The following is a 21,907-nucleotide window of genomic DNA, read 5'->3' as shown; positions in this document are numbered from 1 at the left end:
CCCTCTTCCCTTCTTCCCTTCTGTTCTCCCCTCGTTTTTTATTTTGCGTGCTTCTTGATTTTTCACACATACACAGACACACATTCTCCCTCCACCCATCTGCATCACCGTGTACGCGTGCGTGTGCGCATGTCTCCGCGAGCGCTTACGGAGAATAACAATGTGCAGGCAAAGAACGATGCCTTTTTTTAAATCCACTGAGACTTTCTGGTGTGTGATGATGCTGATGCTGGTGGTATTTGGGTGTGTGCCATGTACGCGTGTGCGCTTCTGTGGGAATTCGTCAAGGAAGATTGGCTGATCAGTATACGAGTGCTGGGTCTCGCCAGATAGTCGGAAAACGCGCACATGTCTACAGGCGAACCGTCATCCATGCCTTCTTCTCTGGCTGCACACGATAGTGTGGCATCGACCGACCTTCTGTGAAAAGAAGGGGCGCACAAGGGTGAGGGACCAACGAGCACGAGAAGAGATGCGTCTGCTCTCCATTGTCCTCGCCTCCCCTCTCTTGTGTTGTTCTACCCGAATCACAGCAGAAGAGAAGGGCACGCTCATGTCTGACCGCTGTGCTAGGCTCTCCCACTATGCCCAGAGGACACACGGGTCTCTCTCCTTCCCCGCCTCCCCTGCTTTCGTGTCCCTCCCTGTTTGAGGGCTGAGGGCGGCGGATGTGCGGTTTTTCTTGGGGTGTTCTCTCTCGCCGTCTCTTTTATGTTTTCCGGCTTTGTTTGGCTTCGTCTTTCGACTGGCGTCTTTGGCCCACGACAGCAGCGGTGAAGTCCAATACGCGACGAGAGCAGGCACCAACACCAGCAGCACAGGGTACACAAGAAGACACTCTCACACCCAAGCATACCCTCAGCCTCCCCTCCCCCTCCCCCCGAAATGCAGCTTCGCCCAATCACACGGAGGTGGGCTTGAGTGTTTGTGGGTGGGTGGGGTTGTGTCCGCGAGTTTCCATGTGTGAGCATACATCGGTGTACGTGAGTGCCTCATCGACACATGTCTGCTTCAGATATGCACACGGGACAATTCCTGCTTCATGTTTTGTTTTGTTTTCCGACAGATTTCGAGTGGCTGCGGGTGTATGTGCGCGTGCTTATGCTCGCACTCCGTTCTTATCACATCAGTGGTCTCTGAACTCTTTCTCCGCCCACCCGCCACGACACAGGCAAAATGCGGGCTCTGGGCATGGATGATGATGTGGATCGAGCATGCAAACAACCGCGAGAGTACACATACAAACACACACACCACTCGTCTCTCTCTCCGCGTGTGCCTGTCTACGCAAGTTTATATCCCCTGCTTTATCACTGTCGTTATTGTTCTATCGTTTCTTGCTCTTCATCTGCTTGCTCGACGCCTTCGTTGACTGTGCTCTCATGTGCCCCCTCCTCATCCCCTGCGTGCACTTAGTTGTGTGCGTGTGTGGGGGGGGGTGATTGCGGCGACTCTTCGCTCCCTTGTTTTTCTTCTTTCCTGTTAACCACCCGACGGCTGACGCAGCGCTTTACAGGCATGCTCTCCTTGTCGAAGAAGGGGGTGGTGAACACGCGAGAGGGACAGTGCACAAAAGGGGGAGAGGGTGACGACTGGCAGGAGAAAGAGGAACGAGTCAGCGCCACAAGTGCGTCTTGCTTCTCTCTCCCCTCGCACTAGCACACACAAAGATGACAGCCCCATCAAACGTAACCCGCACTTTAGTCGAGGCTTTTGTCGCAGTCTCTCAGCTGCCTGTTGAGTGCCTCTCTGCGTGCTGTCACAGGGACGGAGCTGATGTCGTGTGTGGGCGTGTGGGTGCACGCGTTTGAAATACGCATCCTTTTCATTTTCGCGTCTCTGACTGGCTCCCTCTCTCTCTGCTCACCGCCGCGCGATGGGCCTCCACCGGCACCTCCACCAGCCTCACCATCTCCTCTTTCGTTCCTCGTTGTTTGTCTGTGCTGCGCGCACGTGAGCCAGTGCACGTGCGTGTGTCTCTCAAAAAAGGCGCGTCTGTGGGCCTTTGTGCACGCATCAGTAGACCTGGTATCGACACTGTTGCCGAGGGCATGGGACGAGCGAGTGGTGGCGTGCGAGTGAAAGCAGAGGTTGACAGGAGAGGATGAAGCATCTCACTAACAGCAGCAATGAAAAAGAAATCGACGAGACCAAACATGGGCCAGCACAACACTCAGCTGTGGGGTGATAATGGTGCGGAGTGCGTCACACAAGTGGCGGCAAACCAACTGTGCCCCGTACGCGGAGGCACAGCACGATCAGGTGCGTGCTGAGAAACATGAAAGTGATGTGACGGAATTCAAGGCGAATAGCAGTCAGTCCTCCACTCGTATTTTACACGCAAGTAGTCGTCATGCCTCTCCTTCTCCGGGTTTATCCTGCGCATGCATGCACGTCGCTCTCTTTTTTCTCTCTCTGTGTGTGTGCGTGTCCATGCCACGCTGGCGGGGAGTGCTGCAAAAGTGCCTTCATTGTTGTGCTTTCCACTCGGGTGCACTCGCACGCACCTAGGCTGGCTCTCGTATCGCACGTCTCGAAAGGGCACCTAACACCGTCGCATCTGCGGCTCGACCCTTCCTCTCGCGCGTCCCCTGGACGCCTTCGCTTACACACACACACACACCATCGTTTCAGTGCAACCATGACAACCTCCTCGGCAGCGGAGGCCCGGGTGCGGCAGTCCATTGTGAACTGTGCAGTCGATCACTACGAGCTGTTGACCAACGCGCAGGCCGCAAACATGGCGGCCGCGTCGCTCTCCAGCACCGCCGAAGACACCGCTAAAGAGCTGACAGCATCCTTGCAAACACTGCACTCCTGGTCGCAGCTTCTCCAGTATGCGGGGCAGTCGTGGCGGCAAGAGAAGGCGCAGCTGCACGGCGCTGTCATGAGCCACCAGAAAATCGTGGCTCTCATGGAGTCGCCTGCCTTAGTGGAGGAGTGCGTGCGGCAGACAATGTTCCACGAGGCGCTTCTCATATTCGACCACGTCATGATGCTGTGCCAGCACATGAGCGACGTGTACGTTTTTCAGAGACTGCAGAAAGAAGTGGTGGACACAATGGAGCAAGCGGTGAACGCGCATGTGTTGCCGATGCTGTCGGGTGTGCTCACGGTGGACACCGCGTACAAAGCTATCTCTCTCCTTCGTCGCCTTGGTGGCTCCCCGGCGTCGCTGCGTGCACTCTTCCTGCGCAGCCGCGCTGCCTACATTCGTCAGCTGCTGCAGGAAGCTGAATCCAGCGTGGTGCCCTACTCTCTCATTCTCAAGTACATCACTGTGTACAAGATGCACGTGAATGAGGTGACGCTGCAGTACAAGGCGTGCTTCCCGTCCAGCACCGAGGCCCAGCAGCGGCAGGCGACGGAGGAGCTGAGCCTATGGTGTCAGGAGCAGGCGCACATGTTCATACACCTCATGGCGGCGGCGCTCCAGCACCTGCACAACGGCTCTGAACTGGCGCTCGTGGTGCAGCAGTGCAGCAGCTGCGCGAGTGCAAGTGCGCGGGTGCACACAGACGTGCTTGGGCTCCTGGGCAACGTACTTGTCCAGAAGGTGCACGGGCTCTTCGCTGACGGCATGCGGCAGGCCCGGACCACCTATCGCACTGCCATGAAGACCTCCTCGTGGCGTGTTTCTGTGTACTGTCACAACAACTCGACGCTGACGTCGTCTACGGTGATCAAGGCCCCTCCGACTATTAGCGACACGCCAGCCGTGCAGCTAGCTCAGTGGCTGCCGCTCGCGTACGCGCTCAACGGGATGCTCTCCTCCTTCAACACCATCCGCAAGTGCCTGTTACCGGGGGTTGAGGCACCGTGTGAGGAGGAAGTGCGGCAGCTGGTGTGCGAGGTGGGACAGGACATGCTGAATGACGCGCCTCTGCTCGACACAATGTACAGCGCTGAACGGGCAGTGTTCGTGACCTTTGTGAAGGCGTTTCAACGGCTGTGGTACCCATATGTACTACACCTAGTTGAGCGCCTTCTCGGACCTGCGCACCGCGAGGACTTGGAGGATCGCACGCAGGCTCTGATGCATGGCATTGGAGAGCTTCTGTTTGCGGTAGAGCCACCGTCGACGGTGCCGGCTGCAGAAAGTGTGAGCTCTTTGGCTCCGCCGCCTGCACACCCGCATGCATCGACGACACTCGTTCCACCGATACCGGACCTCACCACCGCCCCCGTTGCGGCGCCTTCGGTGCCGCCAGCGACAACTGCCTCTGCACCGACCTAGTGAAACAACGCCGCACCTGTGGTGCACCTGTTCGACTTCAACCCGCATAGGGAGATGATCCGGCGGCTACATCGGAGCGGCTTGTGGGTGCTGTGAAGGGCGGGAGCGAGAGTGGCGTCGGTGCGTCGGGGAATCCGTAAGAGAAGAATCACGGTGGTGACGTTGGGGCCTGCAGAGGGCAGGCGCGTGCTGCGGAAGCGGCAGGAATGTTAGCGCCAGTGGTGGCGGTCACTCCGTCTTCTTTCCACGTCGGTGCTGGGCTGCTCATGCGCAGGCCCCTTCCGCTTGACCCGCCCACGCTTCTCGAAAGCGTGCGGGCTCGAGAGAGGGTGGAATGCCGCCTGCTGCCGCAGGCTAATAGCGGCATCCAACCTGCCGAGAGGCATGCGGGCACAACATCCAGACACGCCCCCTCCCTGCGACATAGACGGAGGAGGAGGAGGAGGAGGACAGAAGACTCTCCCTCCTCAGACACCTGCGTCATCCTGAAACAGGCCTCAGGATGCAAAAATGTGAGTACTGGGCGCAGGTGCTGTCAAGCACAGCTGGCATGGTGCATCGCATCCAAGCAAGGTGCCCAGAGGTCCAAAGAGCAGGAGTGATGGACGAACAAGGCGCGAGAAGGCCCAATACGAATGCGCCTCACAGTACATGTGTGCGAAGCATGCGGCATCTGCTGCATCCGACCTGGAGGGCTGATGAGGCGCAGATGCCGGAAGCATGACGAGGGTGCTCTCGAGTTCCACCATCGAACCCTTCCGACTCTCCTGTGGCGAGTCACCGCATCATAGTGTGGGATGCCGCGGCTTGAGGCGACTGAGGCAGTAGCGCGGCACAGGGTCAGGGTGCGCAGGGTCTCGGAGGGCCCTGGCCTGCAGCTGACCAACTTTCTCCTTGAGCTCAGCCGGCATGCACCGAGAAACTACCACCCCGCTGTTACGCGCGCGATAGACGCCACCGCTTTCACCCTCGAGCAGGACCCTGCACGTGGCCCGGTTCGGATCAAGGCATGCAGTGTACCCGCGTCTCCGTGTAGCGCCGATCGCGCAGCACGCATGCGACGAATGGACAAGGACGGACGATTCCAGTCGACGTGTGGCCCTGATTCTACAGTAAGACGGCTCATCCTAGGCGACCAGGATTTAGCCGCAATGCAGCAGAAGCTGGTGGTGTGTGCGCATGCGTTTATGTCGGTTGACTGACCTGGTCGTAGTCGAATGGACACGTTGGAGTAAAAGAAAAATGAGGATGCCCACTGGAGGCGTGCGTCCCGCTAGCTTTAGCTAGTCTGAGGGACGCGGTGCGTGTATGTGCGCTCTTGCTTTTCCTTCTCTTGCGCGTCTCTCTCTGTCTGTGGCTTCGCTGAAGCACGACATTGGGCCAGGCCAAGTACAACGAGAAGGGAAACAGCGCGAGCGTGCTATCTGCGACAGACGATGACAACATCATGAATCTTTTACCACGCTGCGAGCACGCAGACCGCGCGTTGACATATGCACCTCACGGTGTGGTGCTTAAAGGTTGACTCAGTTGCTTAGCTGCGGTGTGGCGTTTCGGTGGATCTACGTGCGGACGGCGTCGTGGCACAGCGCGCACCGGTTGGCACTGCTCATGATACTCTCCTGCGTTTGCTCCCCATTTTTATCTTGCACGCTTCTTCTCTTCCTGCGACTGGGCCTCTCTCTTTCCCTCGGTCCAGTGTAGCAAGGGCCCACGGACGCAGATAGGTCATGTCCATCGTCGTTAACACCACCTCTGCGAAGTCGCCCCCACGCGAGGGTGAGAGCGCTTCAACAGCGGAGAGCCTGGCCGCTCTCATCCAGCAAACGTACACGCAGCAGTACGCAGAGGCACGTAATCAATACAAGGCGTCCCATGCGCGCTTCACCGCCCGCGTGAAGCGGCCACCTCCTTCGCGGCTGGAACATTACTGCACAAACGTCTTCCAAGACCTATCCTTTTACACGAGCGCCGCCAATGCTGAGGTGGCGTGCGCGCCGTCTGCGTGCACGCATGGCCCGCGACGCATTGGTATCCACTCAGTGAATCACAAGCTTCGCCTTCGTGCACAAGAACGTCTGTGTGCTGCACCTGCGAAGCCGAAGCGCGACGCAGATGATGTAATTGAACTTATAGTGGCGCAGGAAGCGGCCGAGTATGCCGACGTGCTGGAACTGGAGGCGAAGTCCTTCATGGGCGTTGCCCGCGCCTACTACCAAGCGATATTTGGGGTCACCGACGAGCTTGTGTGGCTCGAGGCGCAGGCTCGGCGCAGCTTTGAAGACGAGTACAACCGTGCCACGATGGTTTTCCTCGCCCAGCTGCGTGAGGAGACATGGGGAGCGGAACAGCGGCTGCTTTTACGCGCACGGGGGATGTTCCCCGATGTACTACCGCACGTTGCGCAGCTGCGCCTTATTGCCGCAAAGTTCGATGCCCTGCAGCAGGCCAAGTCATCCGTGCTGGACATCCGTGAAGCAGTGCCTCTGTGGCAACGTGTATGCGCCATTCGAGGCGAGACGGAGAGCGAAGAGGACATCATATTCCGACGAATTTTCCTGGCCTGCGCCGTTGGGGCACACGGCATCAGCGAAGGGTACCTGCGGTACGACACCGTTACTGGGCGGTTGCGGCACACGTACAAAGAGGTTCCGCCATTCATGAGAGATGTCATCGAGTACTCCCTGCAGTTCGAGACCTTCGCCGCGGTTTTGGAGGAAGAGGCGCAGCGCATGCGAATCGCGGAGGAGGCGGAGGGTGCCTGTGCCTCCCTAGTTGCGGCCGTCGCCTCTGGTGCCGACGCGGAAGGCGACGTCTCATCTCCTACTGACGCTGCCACCACCCCTGTATCACCGAGCCACGCCGATCAGCCGGCGGCAGAGGCCTAAGGGAGTGCGGCGGGTGCCCACCTCAGATACGGAGACGCGCCACAAAAAGGAAGGGCCGTACAGTGCACACGCGTACCCGGTGCGTATCAGTATGTATGTATGGGCTAAATCGATGTACACTAGTGGCGGGGCAGGCAATGGTGGACACCATCTTGTCCTCGTTTTTATACTCATTTTCGTGGCGCTTGTTCTCTCTTTCGCACACGCCGCGCTCCCATGTCGCATGCTCGCCTGGGATGCCATCACGTGTGTCGGCATCGGTGTCGCATGTGCAATATGAAGAGCAGCTGCGAGAGAGTCGGAAGGCGAGAGTGAGACTGTCAGCGCTCCAATGATGTAACCGAGTGTGTGTAACGCGCCGTCTGTGCTGTCCCTCTCCCCTCTCCCCCAGTCACCTCGCATCTCGCTTGTCTCTTAAACCATGTTGGCCACCCCCTTCATCACTGCCGCTTTGTCTGCCGCTCGCTCGCTCGTTGGTGTGTGTGACTGCTTTCACTTTCCCTGTCTCCTCTATCTCTCGTCCCCACCCCCACCCTCTTGTCGTGTCCGGCACCCCCCACTGAGGGCTTGTGCTTTTTCCGTATCCCCGGGAGGGGGGAAGGTTGCAGGGCGGTGGAGGAGCGTTGAACTGTATTCCAGCAACAGTGACGATTTACGCGCACGGTGCGGCAAAAGCCCGATCGGACTTACTGCGCACTGGGGAGAGGTGGGTGCCACTCTGGTGCAGGCCCTTCCCCGGTTTGCTGTTCCTCTTTCTCCGCAACTGCATAACTCCGATGAGCGCGCAGCGTTGGAAGGAAATGACGTTACCGCGTGCCCCCTGTCGAAGTGAGCCGGTACGCACTGTCTCGTAGCGCGGCTGCCTCTGAGAGTCACTTCCCAGCTGCCCGCCAACATGCGTCACCGCCTCCATGTCCCTCGTCTTTTTTCTTCCCTCACTCCTCTGGTATGGTGCCGGGACTGCGCTGTCACGGCGACACACGCACACCCGCTCGCTGTCCCCCTCACACCAGTGTAACGGGCACCAAAGTGAATGAGAAGTCAGAATAGCACGTGTGTACGTATCCGCCACCTCACTGGTAGTGCAGCAAGCAGGACGCCAGCAGCCTCCGCGCGCGCACGCACAGAGCGAAGTCGACAGCACAAGTGACTCGAGATATTCAGTGACGTTGATTGTGAGAAGAGGAAAGGAGAAGCGGCAGAGTCGGCCTCTGCCTGTCTCCCTACCTCTATTTTCCCGTTGCCAGTCTGGCGTGTGCCGGCGCGTGTGCTTGTGTCAGTAGGGAGCTTGCGTATTCTCTCGCACACAGTAGACGGGCGGCAGCCTTTACTCTGACGGGAAGGGAAGGGATCGAGCACGTCTACTGCGTGTCCTCACGTGGCCCTGCGAGCGGTGAAGACATCAGCGTGGCTCTTCTTTTCCGTTTGCTCTGCTTCTCCACGCATCATCACTAGGCTGTGGTGCGTCGTGCTCACTCTCGCTCTCTCTGAGGTTACAGCGTGTCGCCTCCACTTCACCTCCATCACCGGAGTGGACATATTGATTCACCCATCCACTTGAAGGTCCTAGGCACACGTGCGCTGGGTCGCTTGCCATTCGGCTACTGGGCACCTGTCGGCCCGCACCAAACTCCCCAATCTCGCCTTCCTCACCCGGGTGACGCGTCGGGCTGTCGTCCTTGCTCTGGCTCGGCGCGTAGGTGTTTCACGTCGGTCATGTACTCGCAGACGAAGCGGGGCTCGCCGGAGCTCAAGGCGTCGGCGTCCGCCTCCGCGGTGACGCTGGCTGCGTCGACTATGCCTGTCGCCAAGCGAACAAAGCTAGAGGCCACGCAGCGCAACCCGATCCACGTCTCAAAGGATGTGGCAGATGCCTGTGGCACGGTGAACCCGCTCTCGGCGCGCCTCTACAGCGACGGTGTCAGCAGTGGCGCTCAGGTTGGAGTGCCGAATCGTCTAACGCAGTGCCAGTCACCTGCTGCCAGCTTCGTGCCCCACCCGCCCGCTGAGCTGGCGGTAACCACGGCTGCTAAGACGGACCCCGCCGCCTCCGCCCGCTTCCGCGGCGAGACGCACATGGTGAACTCGCTGCATGTGTTCAACCCGCCGAGTCACACAGACGCAGAGCTCAAGGAGGTGTTCGCCGCCTCCGCCAAGTCCAAGTCTATCTCGTCACGACTCCTTCGCGGCACAGCGGCGGCGGCGGCGCCACCGGCAAAGCTCCGTCCGCTGACGTCGGGGCGAGTGAGTGCCGGTGGCGGCAACACTGGCGCCGCGGCGACCGCCTTGTCCGACCTCCCGCAAGACAAGAGCACTGCGGAGGTTGCGGCAATGCGAGCGCTGGCCACCATTCCACGCTTTCACAAGTCCACCTCGAACTCGCCGAACGAGTTCGTCTACTTGATGATGCGCCCTCGCGGCATTCGCGACCCGTTGAACCCGTACGACCTGCAGCCGATGGCCCGCACCGAGGCACAGGGCCGCAGCTACTACACCGTCTCTGCCGCCGGCGTAACGCACTTCACCGAGGGTGGCGCCGAGTTCATTGAGCTGCCCAAGTGGGAGCGCGAGTGTCGTATCTTCCATGCTATCCGCGAAATGCTCGTGTTTAGCGAGTACAAGCGCTGGCGCAACTTTGTTCTGTGGCGAAGCCTTGTACGTCGCAGTGCGACGGCAAACACTCGGCAGTTCCTCGCCGCACACCTGTTTGCCGCCCACCCGAACCTGTCGGGAGCTCTGCAGGCGGTGCGCAACATCTGTCTGGAAACTGCTGCCTCCGAGGACCTTTACCAGTCCAGCACGGAGACAAGCACGCTCGACGCGTACACGACGACGCTGCAGACGCACTTGCAAGAGGAGCGGCGCCGGTTGGAGATGATGATAAAGCGTATTCGTGATCACGTTGAGCAGGCGTGCAAGACTACCATGTTCACCTGGCAGCTCGAGCGTGAGCGGCAGAAGCTGCTCTACGAGGACGCCGACCAGCAGAAACGGAAGGTGCTCGACGTGCGGGAGCTGGGCATGCAGGAGCAGCCGTCGTACATTGAGCTGACGCAGCGCAAGACGATGTGCCGGCGCCTCACCGCCTTCATCAAGCTATGCGACTATCTTATTGTGGAGTGCCTCACCGGGCTGGCCGCCAAGGCTGTGTCGCACGTGCGACGCGACCTGGAGATGTCGAACACTGTTCCGGCGAGCGCGCCGGCTGTGGCAACGGAGAAGACTCGCCGCGGTGGTGGTGCAGCCGCGGCTACGACGACCAGCGTCTTCACAGGCCCGCTCTGGAATGTCGACGTGGTGTACAATGTCGACCAGCAGGCTATCGAGCTCGTGCCGTCGGCGGTGCAGATTCGCGAGGCCATTGAGGACGCGCTCCAGGACTATGTGCGCGCTGTCGGTGTGATCCCGCGGCTAACGTCGCTCAACACGTTCCTGATCTACACCAGCAATGCGCAGGACGAGCTGGGGAACGACACGGTCAGCGCGGGACCAGATGTGGCGGAAATGGTGATGGCCGAAGAGAGCTACAAGCAGGACGTGGCCGCCATTCACACCTCCCTCGCCAGCTCCTTCGCCAAGATGCACCGCTACGCCCACACCTTCGAGGTGTTCAAGGAGATGTATATTAGCGACAGCCAGCTGCGGGAGGAGACGCTGCTGGAGAGCAACGAGACGCTGCACTACTTCCGCGAGCAGCTCGCCACCTATAAGGCGCAGACGGAGTCCATCTCGTCGAATATTCCAAACTTCGCGGACATTGGGATGATGCGGATGTGGACAGAGGGGCTGCGCGACTTCTTCACGCCGAGCCCGGTGACGTGCTTGGACATCTTCCACAAGGCCCTCCCCATCATCGCGCGCCGGCGCAACGAAACCCTGCTCAAGGAGCTGCAGGAGCACACGACCTATCTTGCCGCGACGCCGAAGACGATTGAACACTATGTAGAGTACCTTGACTACTGCAACTCGCTGGAGAACTCCTTCGACGGCATTGCCTCTTCCTACGACGTGGTGCGCGAACTGTTCAACCTCCTGCAGGAAGAGAAGATCGACGTGAGCGAGGAAGACGACGAGACGTACCGCAGCGGCACCCGGCCGCAGTTCGACAAGCTGCGCACGCTGCTGCAGATCACTGAGGACAGCAAGGAAGCACAGCAGCGCTTCTTCAGCCGCAGCATTGAAGAGGAGATGGACCAGCTGCGCCGCCGCATCGAGTCCGTGTACGACCGTGCGGGACAGCCGATCGTCATGTCGGGCGAGGCGGACGTGGCAGAGGCAAACGCGTACATAAAGGCCCTTCTCGAAGAGGCAGAGGGCATCGCCGCGCGCGAGAAGAAGCTGCGCGAGTTCCAGATCGAGATCGGGGCCGAGGAGACCGTGGTGGAGGTCATGGCCGAGATGCTGCACGACGTGAGCATCAAAGCGAAGCTGTGGTCCGGCATCGGTGACTGGAACACCTTCACGGAAGAGACCCACGCGCTTCCCTTTGACCAGCTCGACGTACCGGCGGTCCAGGAGGTGGTGCAGAAGTACTCGTCGCTAGTAAAGCAGGTGTCCTCGAAGCTGGCAAGCAACGCGGTGGTGCCGCGGCTGAAGAGCAGCGTAGAGGAATGGCGCCAACTGCTGCCGATCCTGCAGGCGCTCACGAACCCTTCTCTCAGGTCGGAGCATCACGCAAAGATCTCCCTGATCATCGGACCCGTCGCAGACGCCAGCGGCAACACCTCGAAGACTCTCAGCGAGTGGGCAAACCAGTTCACCATAGGAATGCTGCTGCAGCACCAAATCCTCAAGTACCGCGACGAGGTACTCCTCGTGAGCGCGTCGGCCACCGAGGAGGACAAGCTGCAGCGGCAAATCGACAGGGTGAACGCGATGTGGAACGGCGGTGGGCCGAAGCCGCCTGCGGAATTCCAGTTCCACGCGCACAAGGACAGCAAGGACGTCTTCACACTCGTCGGCGCCTCCGTCGAGGACGTGACGACGCTGCTGGATGACTCCACTGTCGCCATCTCGACCATCGGCAGCAGCAAGCACTGCCAAGGTGTACTGCGCTCGCAGGTGGACCGATGGGAAAACCGGCTCAAGTACATGTCGGAGACGCTGGAGAAGTGGGTGGAACTGCAGCGCAACTGGATCTACCTCGAGAATATCTTCTCCTCCGTTGAAATACGCAGCCAGTGGAAGGACGACGCTCAGCGCTTCGAGAAGGTCGACCGCTTTTACCGCGACCTGATGCGCAAGGCCCACGACTTGCCGACCGCCTACCGAAGCCTCCTCATCAACCCACCATCCTTCGACACCGCCGCCGCCGGTGGTGGCCGCACGCTGAAGCACGACCTCGAAACGTACATCAAGGAGCTGGAGAAGGTGTTGATCAGTATGGAGAAGAAGTTGGAGGAGAAGCGGCGCGCCTTTCCACGCTTCTACTTCCTCAGCAACGACGACCTGCTCGACTTGCTCGCCAAGGCCAAGACACCAGAGCTGATGATGCTGCACATGCTGAAGATGTTCGACGGCGTCAAGTCCCTCACGCTGTCGGCGCAGAACGACATCACGCACATGAACTCCATGGAGGGGGAGCAGGTGGAGCTGGACCATCAGGGCATCAAGGCGCGTGGACCGGTGGAGGCCTGGATGGACTTGCTGGAGCGCGAGATGTTCTCGACGCTACGGTGCCGCGCCCAGCGGTGTCTCGAAGACTACGAGGCTCGCCAGGACCGCACCGATTGGATGTTTCAACACCCAGTGCAGCTCGTGCTGATCGTGGAGCAACTTCTGTGGACGCGTAGCGTCGAGGAGGCGCTTGACAAGATCGACTCCCCGCAGCTCATGCTCCGTATGCGTGACGAACAGCGCCGCAACCTCGAGGTGCTGGCGGAGCTGACGACACGCAACCTCTCCAAGGTCCAGCGTGTTCTTCTCTCGACAATCATCACGATCGACGTGCACGGCCGCGATCTTGTCGAGGAGATGTGCGACAGCGGCGTCGCCGAGTCGCTAGAGTTCGGCTGGACGAAGCAGCTGCGCGTGTACTGGGAGAAGGACGCGGACGGCAATGGCACGGTGTTCATTCGCCAGAACAATTCTCGGTTCGTGTACGGCTACGAGTACCTCGGCGCACAGGGACGACTCGTCATCACCCCGCTGACCGACCGCATCTACATGACCGTGACAGGTGCCTTGAAGTTGCATCTCGGTGCCTCTCCTGCCGGGCCGGCCGGCACTGGCAAGACGGAAACGGTGAAGGACCTGGCCAAGAATCTGGCGCGGCAGTGCATTGTGTACAACTGCTCTGATGGCGTCACGTACAAGATGATGGAAAAGTTCTTCTCAGGTCTCATCCAGACCGGTGCGTGGGCCTGCCTTGACGAGTTCAATCGCATCAACATCGAGGTACTCTCCGTCATCGCATCCCAGCTGCTGGAGATCAAGCTGGCGCTGCAGAACGCACAGGAGACGTTCACGTTCCAGGGCACACCCGATGTACGTGTGAGGGCGACGTACGGCGCCTTCGTCACCATGAACCCCGGCTACGCTGGACGCACGGAGCTGCCGGACAACTTGAAGATCCTGTTCCGCCCCGTGGCGGTCATGACGCCGGACTTCCGCATGATTGCTGAGGTGATCCTCTACTCGGAAGGCTTCAAGAACGCCCATGACCTGTCGCTGAAGATCACGCAGCTCTACAAACTCAGCTCAGAGCAGTTGTCGCCGCAGGACCACTACGACTTCGGTATGCGTGCGTTGAAGTCGATTCTCGTCATGGCCGGTGACCTCAAGCGCTCTCAGCCGGAGGTGGAGGAGGACCTCACGCTGATCGTGGCGTGTAACGACTCGAACGTGCCGAAGTTCGTCGCGGAGGACATTCCGCTGTTCCGCGGCATCATGCAGGACCTGTTCCCTGGCGTGAGCTTCCCGGAGCGCGAATATCAAGAGCTGCTACCAGCGATGCAGCGCATCATGTCCGAGAAGAAGCTAGTGGACGCTGGGCAGTGGGTGAAGAAGGGCATCCAGTTCTACGAGACGCTCATTGTGCGGCACGGCGTGATGCTGGTCGGCGTGACGGGCACAGGTAAGACGGAGGCACGGCAGTGCATCGCGGAGGCTCTGACAGATCTCGCCGTCGCAGGGAGCGCGAACAAGATGGCACGCCCTGTCATCCAGTTCGTGCTCAACCCCAAGTCGGTGCTCTTGCACGAGCTGTACGGACAGCTGGACGTGAACACGAACGAATGGAAGGATGGTGTGCTCGCTGCCATCGCAAAGGAGTGCGTGCGGGCCTCAGAGGTCTCGTCGGATCACCGGTGGATGGTCTTCGACGGCCCTGTGGATACGCTCTGGATCGAGTCGCTGAACTCGGTACTGGACGACAGCAAACTCCTCTGCCTTGACAGCGGTGAGCGCATCAAGCTACCCGACACGATCCACATGCTGTTCGAGGTTGCGGATTTGGCGGTGGCCTCGCCGGCGACGGTGTCGAGGTGCGGCATGGTGTATGTGGACGCTGAGGACTTGCCATGGAACGCCGTGGCAAGCCAGTGGAGTGAGACGAAGCTCGCTGCTGCCGGCGCGCAGCCGCAGTGCCGCGCCTACATCATTTCCCTCTTCGACGCCTACGTAGAGAAGGGGCTTACCTGGCTGAAGCAGCTGCCCGCGTCGGCATGTCTGATCCGTGCCGGAGACATCAACATCGTGCAGTCCCTGTGCGACCTGTTCACCGCGCTCATGCGCGTGAACAAGGTGCAGCTGATGGCGGACCCTGTCAGTGAGGCGCCGCCGCCGTCGGACGACCCGATGTTTCGCGAGCGCAACGAAATCTGCAACGCCATCTTTGCCTTTTCATTTGTGTGGTCTGTCGGCGGCAACGTTGACCACGCTGCGATGGAGAGCTTCGACACAATGGCGCGCACGCTTCTCGAGTCGGTGGCACGCTTCCCCAACTACGGCAGTGTGTACGACTACACCATCAACTTTTCAACGCGGCTGCTCGTGCCTTGGGAATCGCTGGTGCCTGAGTTCACCTACAACCCCGCCACGCCGTACTTCAACATCCTTGTGCCGACTGTGGACACGGTGCGCTACAGCACCATCGCGCAGACGCTGCTTCAGTGCAAGAAGCCCATCCTCTTCAATGGTCAAACCGGCGTCGGTAAGACATTCATCATGGCGGACTGCCTCCAGCGCAACAAGGAGTCGCTGCAGCTGTCGCTCGTCACCTTCCAGTTCAGCGCGCAAACGTCGTCGGAGCGGACGCAGGAGCTGATTGAGGCGAAGCTGAAGCCAAAGCGCAAGAACTTGCTCGGCGCCGCTCCGGGCAAGTCCGTCGTGCTCTTCATTGACGACTTGAACATGCCAGCCGTGGAAGTGTTCGGTGCGTCTCCGCCGATCGAGCTGCTGCGACAGCTGATGGGCCAGGGTGGCTTCTACGACCGCAAGTTGGCTGGAATGTGGAAGACGGTGCAGGACGTCACGGTCGTGTCCGCCTGTGGCCCGCCAGAGGGCGGGCGCAACCCCGTCACCCCACGCCTTACTCGCTTGTTCCACCTACTCCAAGTGGCGACCCTCACGGATGACTCAATGAAGCGCATCTTCGGCTCCATCCTGAGAGGCTTTATCGAGGCGAAGAACTTTGCGCGCGAGGTAAAGGACATGGCGCCGTCGCTCGTGATGGCCACTGTGGACGTCTTCAACACGATCCGCGACGCCCTGAGGCCGCGGCCGACCACACCGCACTACACGTTCAACCTGCGCGACCTCTCGAAGGTGTTCCAGGGCATGACGCAAGTGATTCCGCGCGTCTGCCGTGACACCGCAACGTTTGTGCGACTGTGGCTGCACGAAGTGATGCGGTGCTTCTACGACCGACTCGCCACGGTGGAGGATCGGCGCTACTTCGTGGAGGACGTCCTCGCGGAGACGGCGTCCCGCGTGTCTCCTGGCGCGGCGGAAAGCCTGATCGCGTCACCGGCGCTGTGGGCGGATTTCACCCGCTTCGGATCGGTTGAGAAAGTATACGAGGAGGTGCCGGAGGCACAGCGGCTGGCGCAGGTGCTCGAGGAGTACCAGGACGACTACAACGCCACAGAGGCGACCGCCAAGCCGGACGACGCGAGCGGCGGCACCACCACCGTGCAGGCGTCGCAGCTGGGCCTCGTCTTCTTCAAGGATCATTGTGAGCACATTGCCCGCATCATCCGAATTCTGCGGCAGCCGCGCGGCAACGTGCTACTGGTCGGCGTCGGCGGCTCCGGCAAGCGCTCCCTCACCAGGCTCGCCTCCTTCATCGGCGGCTGCCGCATCTTCGAGACGTCCGTCGGCAAGGGCTACAGCATGAACGACTTCCACGAGTTCCTGCTGGAGGTTTACACATACGCCGGGGTGAAGAACGAGCCGTGCGTGATGCTGCTCTCCGACAACCAAATTATTGACGAGGCGATGCTGGAGGACGTGAACAACATCCTCAACTCCGGCGAGGTGCCGTCGCTCTTCAACGCAGAAGAGCGCGAGAAGCGCGTGAATGCCTGCATTGAGGCAGCCCAGCAGCACGGCATCAGCAGCAGAGAGGATATCTACAACTTCTTCATCAACCGTGTACGTGACAATATGCATGTGGCGCTCTGCATGAGCCCGGTTGGCGACATGTTCCGTACCCGCTGCCGCCAGTTCCCGTCGCTCACCAACTGCTGCTCCGTCGACTGGTTCGACGAGTGGCCGCGGGAGGCGCTAGAGGGGGTGGCGAGGCGCTTGCTGCAGGATATCGCACACGCTGTGCCGGCCAGCTTCCACGAGAAACTGCCGCAGCTCTGCGTCGATGTACACGCGGCGACAACCGAGATGGTGCAGCAGTACTACGATGAGCTGCGCCGGCGCTACTACATTACCCCGACCTCCTACCTGGAGTTCATCGAGACGTACAAGGCGCTCCTGCAGAGTCGGCGCAGCCGGGTGGAGGCGCAGCTCGCCCAGGTCGAGAACGGCACGGAAAAGATGCGCGAAACCGAGGAAACGATCACAAAGATGAAGGTCGAAATCGAGGAGAAGCAGCCGCAGCTGGAGAAGGCGTCCGCGGAGACACAGGCAGTTGTAGCGGACTTAAAGGTGCGGCAGGCGAAGGCGGCGGAGGTGCAGGTGCAGGTGCGGGCGCAGCAGGACAGCGCGACGGTGCAGCAGCACGACGCGTCTCAGATCGCGGCAGAGGCTAACGCACGCCTGGCTGAGGCGAAGCCGATCATCGACAAGGCGAAGGCGGCCCTCGACACGATCCAGGCCAGCGACCTCAACGAGCTCCGCTCCTTCGCCAACCCACCTTCGGCGGTGCTGAAGACGACGCAGGCATGCATGACTATGTTTGATGCGAAGGACTTCAACGGTGCGTGGTCTGGCAACACGGACTGGAAAGGTGCGCGAGAGTTTCTGTCGCACCGCTCTCTGCTGGACATGATCCGCGGGTACCCCACCGACAACGTGAAGCCGGCGATTCTGCAGAAGGTGCAGAAATACATCAACGACCCCGAGTTCACGGTTGAGGTGTGTTCGTCGAAGGGCTCGCAGACGTGCGGGTCGCTGTGTGCGTGGGTGCACGCCGTCAACGAGTACTCGAAGGTGGTGAAGGAGGTGGCGCCGATGCGGCAGGCGGCGGCCGAGGCGGAACAGCACTTGGCAGCGACAAATGCGAAGCTGCACGCCGCACAGCAGCAGCTGAAGGAGGTGGAGAAGGAGCTGTCCGATCTCGAGCAGCGCTACCAAGGCAGCGTCGCAAAAAAGAATGACCTGGAAAAAGGCCTGCAGCTGTGTATCATCCGCCTCCGCAACGCCGAGACGCTGTCCGGCTCCCTCAGGAGCGAAGGGGCCCGCTGGACAGAGAATATCAAGTTGCTCAAGGCTCAGCTGACCGTGCTCCCGCTGCAGGTATTCATGGCAAGCGCCTCGGTCGCCTACTTCGGCGCCTTCACCCCAGCGTTCCGTCAGCGGCTCATCGCGCAGTGGACGGTGCAGCTGGCGGAGCGTGGATGTGAGGTGGGCGACTTCTCTTTGACCGCCGTCCTCGGCGACCCGGTCGACACGCTAAACTGGCAGGTGAACGGGTTGCCAAGCGACGAAACGTCCACTGAGAACGCTATTGTGGCGATGCTGTCGACGGCTCCGCGCCGCTGGCCGCTCTTCATCGACCCACAGGAGCAGGCCGTCAAGTGGCTGCTGCGGCAGTTCCAGCAGACCCAGGCAGCGAGCGGGTCAGGCGCGGTGGCGTCGAAAAACCGCAACATGCTGCGTGTGGTCAAGCTGACGGACCCGACGTGGATGCGCACCCTCGAGTTGCAGATCCGACTCGGCGGTGTCGTGATCATTGACGACGTTGGTGAGTCGCTGGACCCGGCGCTGGAGCCGCTGATCGCGCGGCGTGTTTTCACGGCTGACAGTGGCGGCCTGCAGATCCAGCTCACCCCGCAATCTGGGCCGATCGACTACCACCCCAACTTCCGCATGTTCCTGTGTAGCAAGCTGCCGAATCCAGTGTATTTGCCGGACATCAGCACCCGAGTCACGCTGCTTAACTTCACGGTCACGATGGAGGGACTATCGGAGCAGATGCTCGGCGAGGTCGTGTCCATCGAGCAGCGCTCCATGGAGGAGGAAAAGAACTCCATCATCCAGCGCATCGCCCAGGGCCAGCGTCGCCTCAAAGCGATCGAGGAGAGCATCCTGGAGCGCCTGCAGAGCACCAAAGGCAACATCCTCGACGACGAAGATCTTATCCACGAGCTGCAGTCCGCGCAGTCCAGCGCGGAGGTGATCAGCCGCAGCCAAGCCGAGGCGAGCGAGAAGATGCTGACCATCTCGACAGTCCGCGAGCGCTACCGCAGCGTTGCCGTGAGGGCGGCGTTGCTGTTCTTTGTGCTAGCTGACGTGGGTCGCATGGATCCGATGTACCAGTACTCGCTTCAGTATTTTGTGAAGCTGGTGCAGCACGAGGTGGAGGGCACCACAAAGCCTCCCGAGTACATGGAGGCAGACCCAGCCATGCTGGAAGACCACCTTCATGCTGCAATCAGCAACCTCACGAGGGCCACGTACACGCAGATCTGCCGAGGTCTCTTCAACAAGGACAAGACCATCCTGTCGCTGCTCATAGCGACGGCGATCGCCCGGCAGGACGGCGTGATCGCAGACGAGGAGTGGCAGTACTTTGTGCGCGCCACCGCCTTTGTTGCCTCGGAGCTGCCGGAGCAGTCGCCAGCCCTCGCTTCGTGGATGAACCGTGTACAGTGGGAGTTGGCTGAGGCGCTCAGCCGCACCGTGCCCACCTTCCATGATCTTATCGCCAGCATGGAGTCGGAGCCGGAGGCGTGGCGGGAGTACGCACAGTCCGACATGCCCCACTCCGCCACACTGCCGGGCGACTGGCAGTCGCGTCTACACCTCTTTCAGCGTGTGTTGCTGATCCGCTGCTTCCGTGAGGAGAAGCTTTCTTTCGCGCTCTCCGACTACGTGCACCAGACGATGGGGGCAGAGTTCACCGAAATGCCGCCCATGGACCTCACCCGAACCCTCAAGGACAGCACCGCGCACACACCAATTGTCTTCATCCTCTCTCAGGGCGCGGACCCGATGGAGGCGCTGCAGTCACTCGCCAAGGCCGAGGAGCGGGAGCTGCAGTGCGTGAGCCTGGGTCAAGGTCAGAGCGAGAATGCGAAACGACTCATCGCCACGTGCCGCAAGTCCGGTGCGTGGGCGCTGCTGCAGAACTGCCACCTCTCGAAAACGTTCATGCCGGAGCTCTCGGCGGCCGTCGCAAGTCTGCAGCCCGACGCGGCCGGGGCGACCGAGATCCACGAAGACTTCCGCCTCTGGCTCACGTCGATGCCCACCGACTTCTTCCCTGTGTTTGTGCTGCAGTCGAGCGTGAAGCTGACGAACGAGCCGCCGACGGGGCTTCGGGCGAATATGCTACGGTGCTTTGGCGAGCTGACCCCACAGGAGTACGAAACCTTTGGCGACGAGGCCATCGGCGGCAAGGAGTTGAAGGGGCGCGCCTTCAAGAAGCTGCTGTACGGCCTATGCTTCTTCCACTCCGTCGTTCTCGAGCGGCGCAAGTTCGGCCCGCTCGGGTGGAACGTCAAGTACGAGTGGAACGACACGGACTTCCACGTGTCGAAGCAGTGGCTGCGACTATTCTTTGAGGAGCAGGAGGCAATTCCGTGGGAGTCGCTCGAGTACATCATTGGGCAGATCAACTACGGCGGTCGTGTCACCGACCCACAGGACCGCGGCACGCTGCTCACCATTCTGCGCAACTACCTCTGCCCCCGCATCCTCGAGGAGGGCCACCGCTTCTGCGAGGAGGGGCAGTACATTGTCCCCGCGAGCGGCACGCTGGCCGAGGCGCAGGAGCACATTCAAGCCATGTCCCTCGTCGATGAGCCTGCTATCTTTGGCATGCACGAGAACGCCAACCTACGCTACCAGTTGCAGACGAGCGAGTACCTACTGACGAAGATCGTGTCCATCCAGCCGCGTCTGGTCGGATCCGCTGGCGGCTCCGGCGCAACGCCGGAGGAAGAGGTGCGCCGCAAGTGCCAGGAGTTTGAGGCGATGCTACCAGCGCTGCTGACGCGGGAGGAGGCAGGAACCCGCACCTTCACGACGCTCGCGAACGGACTGCCGAACTCCATGTCGACGGTGTTGGCGCACGAGTTGGTGAAGTACAACAAGCTGCTTGACAAAATACGCCAGACGCTCTCTGACATGCAGAAGGCGCTGCAGGGGTTGACAGTCCTCTCTGCCGACCTCGACGCCATGTACAGCTCCTTCCTTGCTGATCAGGTGCCGCAGCTGTGGACGACGGTGTCTTACGCCTCGCTAAAGCCGCTCGGGGCGTGGTACCGCGACCTGCTCGCCCGCGTGCAGTTCATCCGGTCGTGGCTGCAGAAGGGGGAGCCGGCGGCCTTCTGGATCGGCAGCTTCTTCAACCCGAGCGCCTTCATGACAGGCGTGTACCAAGCTTTTGCGCGCGCCGAGGGGGTGTCGGTGGACAAGCTCGGCTTCCGCTACGAAGTTCTGGGCGTGGAGCCGGAGGCGATCACGTCGGGACCGGTACGTGGGTGCTTCGTGTACGGCATCCAGACGGACGCATGGCGTTGGGACTTCGAACGGCGAGTAATGGCCGATTCCTTGCCGGGAGAGCCTTACGCTGTGCTGCCACCTGTTCATTTCCTGCCGGAGCCATCGCACGCGAAGCCAGCCGACTTCCACGCCGTCCCCCTGTACCGCACGACGATACGCGCTGGTGTCATCTCGTCTTTGGGCGCCAGCTCCAACTACGTCCTCTCCATCGAGGTGCCCTCGGTGGATGGCTCCGACTACTGGTTGCTTAAGGGCTCTGCCTGCGTGTGCGCGTTGAATCAATAGAAGGCGGAGGAAGAGCAAACGGAGCGCACCGGAGATGGGAAAGGCTGCGCCTGTCAAGCCCTTCTCTCTCCCTCTGCGTGTATGTGCGAGGCCGCATTTACGTTGCTGGGTTTCGTTCTTATCCGTCTCTGCGTTCAGGCTTAGCAAGCCCTCTGGCTACGTGTGCTCCTGTGTGCGTGGTGGGGCGGTCTGGGCACACATGCACACATGAACACACGCACATACACACGCCCGCGACAAGACGACGATGACGACCACCAACATCGTCCCTCCCCTCAGGGGTGCTGGGCGGGACTGTTTCTATTTTGTGTAGTGTGTTTGTTGTGCTCCTCCCTGCGCCTTGCGCACCTCTCGGATGTACATGAGACAAGTC

The 21,907-nt window shown here is 60.6% G+C and overlaps 3 protein-coding genes across 3 annotated transcripts; all 3 read left to right on the top strand.

The window, feature by feature from the left end:
- Positions 1 to 2,641: 2,641 nt before the first annotated feature.
- Positions 2,642 to 4,237, top strand: LMXM_28_2900 (putative oligomeric golgi complex component 8; the record flags this gene model as incomplete). The annotated part of the gene is made up of 1 exon (XM_003877085.1): positions 2,642 to 4,237. One exon carries the CDS (start codon positions 2,642 to 2,644, stop codon positions 4,235 to 4,237), a length of 1,596 nt encoding a protein of 531 aa, XP_003877134.1.
- A 1,730-nt stretch (positions 4,238 to 5,967) lies between these two features.
- LMXM_28_2890 (conserved hypothetical protein) lies at positions 5,968 to 7,125 on the top strand (the record flags this gene model as incomplete). Its single annotated transcript, XM_003877084.1, has 1 exon — positions 5,968 to 7,125. The coding sequence occupies one exon, from the start codon at positions 5,968 to 5,970 to the stop codon at positions 7,123 to 7,125; it is 1,158 nt and encodes a 385-aa protein (XP_003877133.1).
- A 1,716-nt stretch (positions 7,126 to 8,841) lies between these two features.
- LMXM_28_2880 (putative dynein heavy chain) lies at positions 8,842 to 21,534 on the top strand (the record flags this gene model as incomplete). The annotated part of the gene is made up of 1 exon (XM_003877083.1): positions 8,842 to 21,534. The coding sequence occupies one exon, from the start codon at positions 8,842 to 8,844 to the stop codon at positions 21,532 to 21,534; it is 12,693 nt and encodes a 4,230-aa protein (XP_003877132.1).
- Positions 21,535 to 21,907: the final 373 nt, after the last annotated feature.

This window comes from Leishmania mexicana, chromosome 28 (assembly GCF_000234665.1).
Source record: "Leishmania mexicana MHOM/GT/2001/U1103 complete genome, chromosome 28".
Classification (NCBI taxonomy): domain Eukaryota; phylum Euglenozoa; class Kinetoplastea; order Trypanosomatida; family Trypanosomatidae; genus Leishmania; species Leishmania mexicana.
This window is presented reverse-complemented; position numbering and strand designations above follow the sequence as displayed.